The sequence below is a fragment of the Chiloscyllium plagiosum genome, unplaced genomic scaffold, assembly GCF_037043375.1.
Source record: "Chiloscyllium plagiosum isolate Xiang-an unplaced genomic scaffold, Cpla_swu_hap1 HiC_scaffold_13, whole genome shotgun sequence".
Lineage (NCBI taxonomy): Eukaryota > Metazoa > Chordata > Chondrichthyes > Orectolobiformes > Hemiscylliidae > Chiloscyllium > Chiloscyllium plagiosum.
The window spans coordinates 19,684,668-19,696,036 of record NW_028270151.1 but is presented as its reverse complement, the minus strand read 5'-3'; the positions used below and the strand labels follow the sequence as shown (position 1 = coordinate 19,696,036).

At 38.5% G+C, this 11,369-nt stretch overlaps 1 protein-coding gene across 2 annotated transcripts in view; it reads right to left on the bottom strand.

Annotated features, from left to right (window-relative positions):
* Nucleotides 1-331: 331 nt before the first annotated feature.
* LOC122556163 (neprilysin-like) overlaps nt 332-11,369 on the bottom strand; it is a 185,017-nt gene continuing 173,979 nt past the window's right edge. For both annotated transcript variants that reach the window (XM_043702673.2, XM_043702674.2), the window contains exon 23: nt 332-9,085. In XM_043702673.2, the coding sequence (XP_043558608.2) occupies nt 8,986-9,085 (100 nt within the window). In that variant the 3' untranslated portion in view covers nt 332-8,985. The remainder of the gene's footprint in view (nt 9,086-11,369) is intronic.

Here is an 11,369-nt window from a genome sequence, read left to right as displayed (position 1 = left end):
TTTACTCAAAAGATCTAAAAGGGAGAAAACACAAATAATTCTTTTCGTTAGCATTGTACTTACGTTACATTTTCTTCATAATACCACTAGATTTTATACTATTTGTATCGCTAAAAATTAATCCTAATTTCAATACTATGTTCTTGGCAGAAGGAGATTACATTCCCCATACAAATATTAATGTACTTGGATCTTTTTCAATGTGGCAACAGAACTGGCACAGCATTCTCCACTCTTACCATCTGGACCTGCTTTGCAAGACTATGTAGTATGCTGATAGACAAAGAAAATTCGAGGACGTATTGTAAATTGGAAGCAAGAAAAGAAGCAATAAGGTTTTGAAGCATTTTATTGATTTCATAATCAAAACAAATTACAGAAAATGGTGGCTTAGTTTTCGATGTCCAAATATTTTAGTCATAACAGGAGAAAAACTAAAAAAAAGCCAAACTTCAAAAAGAAAACGGAGAAATCATTACCAAATTCCTTTGTACAGTCTTTTGAATGTGCTTTAACTCTTTAACCTCAGGTAGCAAATCCCTTAGCCCCACACCCACACTTCCTGTATTTAAAACTCAGAGACCTCTATTCCTCAAATGACAGGAAGCCCACCACAGAATGATATTTAAATTAATGTTAACATAAGACATCTGATAGTACAAAAACATTGAAACAATGGTCTCAAATCAAATAGCCAGTATTCTTCGGGTTCTTTAGAAACTAAGCAATGTATTTGGAACCAAGCAATGGCTGTCCTCAATATGCATTCAATTAGAAATTTGAAAATATGCTTTCATGCCACTGTGAACAATTGCCCCAACAATATTTATACATAACAGCTTAAAGGACATTAGGCATACTCAGGTAGCCTTCTGTAAGGTAAATGTACATGGAGGAAAGATGGTGATCTATGACTTTGCCATTGAGGAAGGATCCTCAAGTTGGGAACAGTCTTGATCAGGAGACCTGTTCCAATAGAAATCATTCCGCATGCATTATTTTCACTCCAGGAATGCAGGACCTGGATGCCAATCCTTCATCCACAACTCACATCCTCCTTGCTTGCTGCTCGCTACGTACTTATTATAGAACCAGTGAGCCATATAATAGCAATAGCAAGTCTTGAAATGTACGTTTTTGTAAAACCTTATTCAAAAACTGCTTGTAAAAACAATTGTTGTTCTTATAACCCTGTAAAAGTGTCAAAATAAGGAGCTTTACTTGACAGTATTACATATCTGTTAATTGTGTCCAAATACACAGATAGGTATTGAAATAGTTTAAAGTAAGAATAGCTAATTATTACATCATAAAGATGTCAATGAATCTCAGCAAACACTAACCTTCAATCAGTGAAACCCAACACCCTGAAACTGAGCTAATTAGTTTCTTAGATCTCAGGCAAACATTCTTAATTAAGCCATCTGGAGAAACAGAAGTTAGATGAGATTACTTTACAGTGTGGAAACAGACCCTTCGGCCCAACAAGTCCAGACCGACCCGCCGAAGCGCAAACCACCCATACCCCTACATTTACTCCTTACCTAACACTACGGACAATTTAACATGGCCAATTCACCTGACCTGCACATCTTTGGACTGTGGGAGGAAACCGGAGCACCCGGAGGAAACCCACGCAGACACGGGGAGAATGTGCGTGGGTTTCCACACAGTCAGTTGCCTGAGGCAGGAATTGAACCCGGGTCTCTGGCGCTATGAGGCAGCAGTGCTAACCACTGTGCAACCGTGCCGCCCACTGTGCCACCGTACTGCCCACTGTGCCACCGTGCCGCCCACAGTCTGATCAGAACTTCTATTGATGGCATTTTTTACATGCACTTCAAGACTTCTCATGATTATTATACAGTAAATTGATTCTATTGGGCATGCTGGATGAGCAGTCAAGGAGAATGCAAGAGGTCCATGGAAGTGTCATGGAAGGTATGGAGGAACATTAACCTTTTAAACACAGCTTCAAAAAGGGCCCCAAATCCAGACAATGGTTCACTCCTCTAAGGGGCTGTGACCATGTGTCCTTAAGATGGTGACTCAATTTCCCAAAAACTGTGAAGGCAACGGGGATGAGTTCCCTTCCTCTGCAATGTAACCAGCTAAATTGGTGCAAGGTGCAGGCTTGTTACAAATCCTGCATTGAAAGAAATTACTGGTGCCAGGACTTTGAAAATTGGTATGTCACCTAGTTGTAGGGCCATACATATACTTAATGATTTCATTTGCTTACACACATATGCATGAATTTATTTGTGTTGCATTCCTGCTCACTTCGATCAGCTGCCTGTGCAAGTGATGATCTCCATAACTTTTTGTGCAAAACAATTTCAATGGTCTTTTAGATGTCTTGGTCAATTGCCTAACCTAGTTACTGCTGGTGGAGTAACATGGACACTTAAGCAGTCTGGCATGTCTCCTTTATGTACAAAATGTTAACTTTGGGTCATGAGCAGTAACTTGCACACTAGACCTGCCTGTTCTTTGCCTTTAACGGATTGGACAGCAATCATTGAGGAGACTTCTGCAAACAGCATGAGAAGGTTTGGATTATTTCACACGTGGTTCCAGAAATCTCCAGTTGATTGTAGGACACACGTTCATCACTAAACAACCCTTGTGCCCTTGTGTCCCATAATTCACTGTGTTGTAGAACTTCAAGGTCAGATTATAGTCAAATGCAGATTCAAATGAAGGTAATGCCTTAGCAATTAGGCCATTTAGCATTCAGTGGTTCAAATTACTGTTACACTCTGCTATCCGATTTTAATACATTCAGATATACCACCTCAGAACCAAGTTATATATCCCAAGAGTCTGCCCTGGCTCATTGGGAAGAAACAAAAATGAAACTGTTCTCAAATCCCTAGGTTAAAGAGTTAAGGCAAATTGTTTACAAAACAATAATTAAAGCATGATTTTTAATCCTTTCTAGCTTAACCAAGTTCCGAAAATTAGATTGTCATCTGCATTGTAGGTGTACCTATGCAAGATGAACAGCAGCTGTTCAAGAAGATTGCTTTTGTTATTATTCAGTCACGAGACATGGTATCACTGCTGGGCCTGCATTCATTGCCCAACCCTAATAACCTTGGTGAAGGTGATAGTGAAAGGGCAATTGAAGGTGAGCAACAAATGCTGGCTATGCCTTGAATGTGTAATTTAAAAATCTGGTCAAACATACCTGCACAACATACAGTGTCAAAGAAGTCAAGAATGTCATGCAAGTGATACATTCACTTTGCCTTTTCCATTTCTGTGTGTGGCAGATAACAGCTAATCAATTGTCACCCTCAGGTCTTGGGAACCAATTTCACGCTTGTTTGAAAAGTGAAACAATCACGTGGCATTGCCAGCATTACCGGGTGATTTAAGGATTAAAAATGGACATAAGCTAGAAAAGATCAATAATTGAAACAACAACTGTACAAACCCAGAAGTACTCAGTAGAGGTACTCAATAGTTACAATAAATATGAAAATCTTTGGTGTCATATATATAGTAAGTTATTTAATTGATTACATAGTAGGAATTCATTTTAGTCCTCCATATATCATTCATAAGAAACGTTTAATCTAGAAAATCATTAACACTTAATGCTTTAATTCTAAATTTATTATGCTACAAAAAATGCCTTATTTCTAAATAAGCTGAATTTCTTTGTTGTCACAAAAGAAGTCCTTTCGTGTACAACACTCACGATGTTCACTGGAACTCTGGACTAGACTTTCGAATGACTTTGTGCTCACTTGACTTTCTCCATTGATATGTGGCTTGAAAAGAAAAAGTGCATGGCTTTGATCTGGTAACCAGATTATTTTTCAGATTCAAAGTTAACGTACCAGGAAACAACTTGACACCATACTCGATGAAAATGCTGAAATTCAGGCAAATGAGAATTGCTGCAAATTCCCAAAGTCAATTGTGCCAACCTGACAGGAAAAGGCTGAGGAAAACAGCAAAGCAAGCTAGAATTTCACAGAAATGTTAGGTGAATCGGAAATGTAAATAAATTAGATGGTTAATATATCTATTTGCAGAAGAGTGAAGCTATTTTGGTGTGGTCTGTTGAACTGAACAAGCCTGAAGTTCACTCATGCAGGGTTGGACATCTGCCTTTTCCCCTCTGATGTGGAATGGAGCCAATTATTAGAATCTCAGCAGGTCTGAAACTCTCCTACTTAGTGCTTTCCCATATATTGTGGCAGAACATTCAACATTCTTGGAATAACAATGGCCCGCTGATGTCCAGCTAAATCTGTACAATTAGTTTCTTTGAAATGGTAAATGGAGATTTAAAAAGAGAAATATATCTGCCTAATTTCTCATTTTCCACTGGCTGAGCCAATATGGAAAGCACCTTGTGTACATGGCAGATGGTGGAAAGGACTGGGTTCAGCTTTAACTCAATGTTAGGGATATCGGTTGGCATGTGTGAACACCAGTTACTTTGGCAAGGAACCAATTGGCTGTTACCTAATCTTCAACCTTCAATGGATGAGACTAATTAAATAGCAATTTATATTCATATAGCACCTTCAAAATAGTACAAGTGTCCCAAGGAGCTTTGCAGGAGCATTAGGTAAATCAACTTGACAGCGCCACAAGAAACTGATATTAGATCAAAGTGACCAAAATGTTGGCTGAAGTGTTAGTACAAGGGAGTGTGTTAAAGGAACAGAAACAGGTAGTGAGCTGGAGAATTTAAGGAATGGAAGTCCATGGCTTAGGATGAGGTAGATGAAAGCATGGCTATAAATAATACAGCAATGAAAATCTGTTATATGTAAGAGGCCAGAATCGGAGAAGGGTCATCTTGGAAGATTATAGCACTGAAGGCGATATACTAGATAGGGATGGTTAAGGCCATAGAGAAATTTAAAAACCACATGGAGGGTTGCAAATTTTAAGGTAACATTGAAGAGCATTTTATTGCACTAAATACACTCACAGCTATGTTGTGCACTGATTCTATTTTATTATGTACCCAGATGAACAACTGGCAGATGTGTCAAAAATCATTTAAGATATTTTATCTTATTCGCTTATAGCAACATCTGGAAAACAAGGCGGACCAGATAACAAAGCAAAACAGTGTCAAAAAGAACTTGAAAGTCAGGTCCATTTTCCTGGAAACAGATTCCCAAAAGGGAACAAATTTTTTTTTTTTTACGTAGCATTAAATGATTTAAATTCAACATACAAAATCAACATTTTGTAGGGATGATTGCTGTTTGTGACAATTATATAGCCTCTCTTTTTGGAAAAAATCTATGTTTTTTTTAAGGAACGAGGTACAACCTAGGAAACATTTTCCTTTTTTTTGAGCAGCATGCAATTTATCTTCAATAATGAACTGGCTCACAGCTGGTCAAGCTTTGCAGAATAACCACCCTGTGGCCTAAATGCAGATTTCCCGTCTGTTCAATTCACCAGAGGAAAATTACCAACAAAATGCAGCTCTGCTTTCTTGACCTGCTGTTAAGATTCCATCGACAGTGAGGGAGCCTCCCAAAATTTATCCAGAATACACTGGAATATCTCCTGAGAAGTTTACATGTTGGGAGCATGTGCAGGTGATAGATGCAGGGAAAATGCTTCCCAGCAGCTGAAGATAAATTAAATAACAAGTCATGAAATAGAAATAAAAATCTCAGCTGTTCTCTTGCAAATGCTTATTCACTTAAAGTACTAAACCAGTATCTACACCACCATACTTCAGGGAGGAACACACTGTTAGCTAATTAAACCTTTATACGAGAACATCAACTGTTTAGAGTCACTGATCTGAAACCTATACTGCAGATCCCCACAAAGTCAGTGTTAGCGCAATGACAAGCATTTAGCACAACACACAGCTTTGACAAAAACCCCTGTAAATACAGAGTTTCACCTTCGGCTATGCTAACATGCTGAATGGAAAGTCATGATGCTAATATTTCTTAAATGAATACAAAATGATACACAGGCACAGCTACTAGATTAGTATTTGAAAGAGAAAGAGCAGTTTGTGTTTGGGTTAGGACCCTTCATCTGAATATCGCCATTGTTTTCAATATATCTTTCTCACACTGAGACTGACTAACTGGCTGCATTTTCTCCATGTTCCATTTTAATTTCAGATACATATACTTTCTTTCTATAGTTTTTATTTTTGTTCTGTTCACATTTTGGTTGGTTAGTCATTTTTTTCTTATTCAATTATGGAATGTGGTTATCGCTGGCTGTGCCAGCATTTATTGCCCATCCCTAGTTGTCCCTTGAAGGTGGTGGTCAGCTGCCTTCTTGAACTGTACATAGACTGCTGTAAGGCAGGGAGTTCTAGGATTTTGACCCAACAACATTGAACAAATGGCATTACATTTCCGAGTCAGGATAATGAGTAGTTTAGAGGTGACCTTGCAGGTGGTGGTGTTTCTATGTTTTTGCTGCACTTCTCATTCTAGATGGTAGTGGTCATGGGTTTGGAAGGTACTATCTGAGGAGCCTTGGTGAATTGCTACAGGGCACCTTATAGATGGTACACAGCCTCTGTGCTGGAGGGAGTGAGGATGGTGGACTGGGTGCCAATCAAGTTGACTGTTTTATTCTGGATAGTGTTGAGCTTCCTGAGTATTATTGGAGATGCACATATCCAGGGAATTTGGGGGAGTATTGCATCTCAGTCCTGAGATGCCTAACAGGTTGTGGACAGGCCTTGTGGAGTCAGGAGGTGAGTTAACGACTTTCATACCATGGTCTAAGTTGTTACATTTCTGAAGAGTGGACGAAGGTGAATTTGGAAATAAGCACTGTGGTGCATCTTTATTTGAAGGGAGAGAGGGCATTGATATTTGACTCAGCTCGGGTAAGTACAAAGGCAGACCATTTGGTGAATCATGCCTGTGCATCCACTCTGAACGAATTCAAAATATACACACTTTGTGGGAGTGCTGGAAAATGTTGTTCAGATGCAAATTTTATGTTTAAATATTGGAAGGATCTCAGTTTAAAAGTTAGGCAATATTGGCTTCTCAAATGGATGACTTCAGGAAGGGATTATGAATTGTGAAGCAATATCCAAGAGAACGCTCATGATTCTACACTTGCCATGTGCAGCAGGAACCATACAATTTTTGTATAAAATAATTCTGAATACAATAAAAATTCTAGTTTTAGCTTATCTGAAGTAGAACTACTATTTACTGTAAATAATCACTTTCCTAGTTTCTGATCAAAGGTTCAGATGGGGGAATAATGTAAACAAACAAAGGATTCAACAGGAAAGACCTGCATTATTACAGCACTTGCTACAACGCCAGGACATGAAAAAGCATCTTACAGCTCATTAAGTACCTTTGAAGTGCAGTCAGTGCTGTGATGTATTGGAATCCATGACCAGTAGTGCACAGTAGGCACCCTGAACAATGCAAAAAATTGACGAGAACATCTGATTCTTTTCATCTTGGTTCCTGTGAAAGGTTACTTTTAAAATAATGTTTCATATTACGTGCTGAACCTACAAATCTCCAGTCTGTTAGGCAGCCACATCAGTTGGAAATGTGGACATAAAGCATCCATGATCGATTTTCCAACCATTTAAGAGATTTCACTCTTAGGATAAAGTTTCCAAAAGTTGTGAATGATCCTAACTTTCTGTCTAATATACAACAGATCAAGTAGTTATACCTGACAAAATACTAATACTGTGATTTTTTTTACCAGAATGTTTACATTATTTCATGCTATGAGGGAAAAAAAAATGTATCTCAGGGACGGTTTATTTCAAGTTCGATATCTGTGGTCGCACTTATATAGAACAGTCAGGAGCTAATAAATGCTGTATTTTCTATTCAACATTTGATTATAGTTTCTCATAACCCTTGTTTTTAAATCTCCATCAATATTAATAGAACACAGATTATCTGACTATGTGAGTTTGCTTTGAACAAATTGACAAATTTCCCCACATCAACAACAGAAGCTGCAGTTCATTAATCCATTGTCGGCTATCCCTCAATACAAAGGAAATGTCTACTCAAGTGTGGTCAGTATGTGAGTCTATGTGAGTCTCCAGGTGACTGAGCAGTTAATTCTTAAGCCACTTATCTTTGGCACATGGGGCAGGATGTCCCATGAGGTAGTGGGATCTGGCTTCCTATTCTTTCCTGCTCTGTCTTATCAGTGAGACATTGCAACTCGGTATGTTGCAGCTTTGGGGTAAGTTGTCACCATTCTAAACAGTTGGTAACGAGCTCCTCCCAGTCATTAATGTCAATATTGTTAATCCTTCTACCTTCAATTCACTATAATTCTCTCTATTCTAATTTTAAAAATCACAGCAATTGATTGATTTTTCTGGTTCGTATGAGAGACTCTAATCAATTTAGACCTGTTCATTTTGTTCACCTCTATTTGTTTACTAAGTGGTTCTGTTACCTGTTGTTTACAATCTCCAAGCAGTTATAACACTGATCATATCACCACATTCCCTTTACCTTCATATGACCTTATTTAAGTCGGTGGTAGCTATTTTAAGTGCACACAGCTTACAAACACAAGCAATATTCTGATGAAAGGTCATCAACCTGAAAAGTTAACCATCTTTCTCTTTCCACAAATGGTGCCCTGACCTGCTGAGTATTTCCAGCATTTTTTTGTTTTTATTTCAGATTTCCAGCAACTGCAGCATTTTGCTTTTGAATGCATGTCTCTTCATTTCCAATTGGGACTGCATACAACTGAAACCATATGATAACCAAGGCTTATGATGCAGTCACAATACTTATCAATTCATTTCATTTGGCAAATGATTTGTTGGGCATTAACAGTTTTAGAGTAATTTGATTGATATGAGGTATCAGCAAAAACAAAAGGGCATTAATTTATCCTTTTTACAGAATACAAATTAATTCATTCCAGCTCAGCATATCATCCACTTACAAATCCTGGAAGAAGACATTCTAGGCAATATTAAGTACAGCAGGAACAGTTTGGCTACCAAACGCGGCATTTCTGTTCAGGATTCATGTAATCATTCTTTGTACAGTGAAAAGCATTACTGAATTGTTCAAAATTCTGGAGAGATCCTAAAACCCTGTAATATAAGAAAAATAAAAATCAAGATTCAATTTACAGTCCATAAATGTTGGCTATACAGACACTGGGATTATATCAGATAAATCTAGTAGGTACCAGAATTAATTTAAAAAGAGAACATTTGCCTTTTTCTGAAGGTAGCTGGAAAGGAAAGAGCTGTACAAAGCTCTGGTAGGAGCTTATCTGGAGAACTTCAGTTCTGAGCATCTGAGTATTGCTTTGGAATTAGTGCAGTCAAAATTCACTAGAATGGTCTTTTTCGAACAAACCTCAACCGAGAAACTGGTCTGACCCACAGCACTATAATCTCTCCCAAGGGTCAATGAGACAGGTTCCAGATCCAGGCAGAAGTGGGTACTGCAGATGCTGGAAATTAGAGTCGAGGTTAGAGTGGTGCTGGAAAAGCACAGCAGGTCAGGCAGTATTGGAGGAGCAGGAAAATCAATGTTTCGGGCAAAAACCCTTTATCAGGAATGAGGCTGGGAACTTCGGAGGTGGAGAGATATCGCTCCACTTCCAAAGTTCTCAGCCTCATTCCTGATGAAGGGCTTTTGCCCGAAACATCGACTTTCCTGATCCTCAGATGCTGCCTAACCTGCTGTGCTTTTCCAGAACAACTCTAACCTAGGTTCCAGATCCATCCTAGCCAGAGCAAGGGTAGAATCATGTGCTGTTACCACCAATTTGATCCATATCAGTTGTCTAGCCAACAGAGTCAAAAGCTCCCACATCCCACAGGAGTCCACATTTCGATGCATGCTGCAGTATCGAGCTATAGAACAGAGATGGTTAAAGTTCCAATTTCTTCCCATGCTATGGCTGAACAGGAATCTCTCCTAGTCCTCCTACCTGCTATTGGTTCATGTTGGAAAGATTTACCAGTTAATTGACTGTGTTATGAGTACAACGTCCTTGGCAATCAAGTTCTGGAGTGATGTTGAACTTTGAGCTTCTGGCGATGCCATGTGATCCTCTCCCCAAAACAGTGATGGGGATAAATTAAAAAATGAGGACAGGTTTAGATTTATATTCATTTGAATCCAGAAGCTGTAGGAGTGATCTAACTGAGTTGTTTAAGATGATTGAATGGTTTTATATTGTGGAAAGGACTAAATATTTCACCTGGTGGGTGACTCCAGAACAAGTAGGGTTCAGGGAAAATAACCTTTTATAATAGAGCTAGACTATCAGGAAGTACTCTTCATATGAAAGTAGAACACATACTCTGCACAAACTGATTTTGGGGCTCATTGACAATTTCAAAACTGAAACTTAGATTTTTTTTGCTCAGTAAGGATGTTAAGAATTCCTGGACAAAGACAGGCAGATGGAGTTAAGATATAGATCAACAATGATTTGGAATTTTTAAATTACTCTGTCAGAGGATGTAAGTGTTCCAGCATTGGTTGCCTAACCCTAATGTCTCTTCAAAAGTGGTGGTAAGCAGTCTTTTTGAAACATTGTAGTCCTGATGTGGTAATATACCTATAGTGCTGTTCTGTAGCAAGTTCCAGGATTTTAACCCAGTGATAGTGAAGAAACTGCAATTTATTTCAAAGTCAGGATGATGTGGGAAACTTTTGGGTGGTGGTGTGTCACAAAGTTACTGTGGAGATAATTATGCCCACTGCTTCACAGACTATCACACATCTGCAATTACCACAAAAGATAACTATTTGCCCGATTGGCCACTGTTCAGGTCAAATGCAAATTCATTCGAGGTTTTATCAACCAACAGAAAATGATGTCATTTGCAATAAATTCACTTAACTTTAACACATGACAGAGAAAATATAGAATCGATGGTAGCTAGGAAAAAGGTGATCAAAAGATGGAATTGATTGTAGCTAGGAAAAGGATTATCCACACAGGAAGTGGATGAGATCCTAATGAGTACTTCACATTAGTATTCACACTGATGGCAAGTAAATGGCAAGATCCTTAGGAGCGTGAATATAAAAAGAGGAATCTTGGGGTGCAAGTCCATAGCTCCCTGAAAGTGGCAACACAAGTGGAAAGATGGAAAAGAGGCATATGCCATGCTTATTTTCATTGGTTGGGCCATTGCTTAGAGTATAAAAGTTGGCAAGTTATGTTGCAGGTGTATAAAACTTTAATTAGGCCATATTCTGAGTAATGTGTGTAGTTCTTGTTGCCACACTATAGGAAGGATGTCAAGGGTTTGGAGTGGGTGCAAAAGTGGTTTACCAAGATGTTGCCTGGATTGGAGTATTTTAACTATCATGAGAGGTTGGACAAACTTAGATTATTTTTGCTAGAGT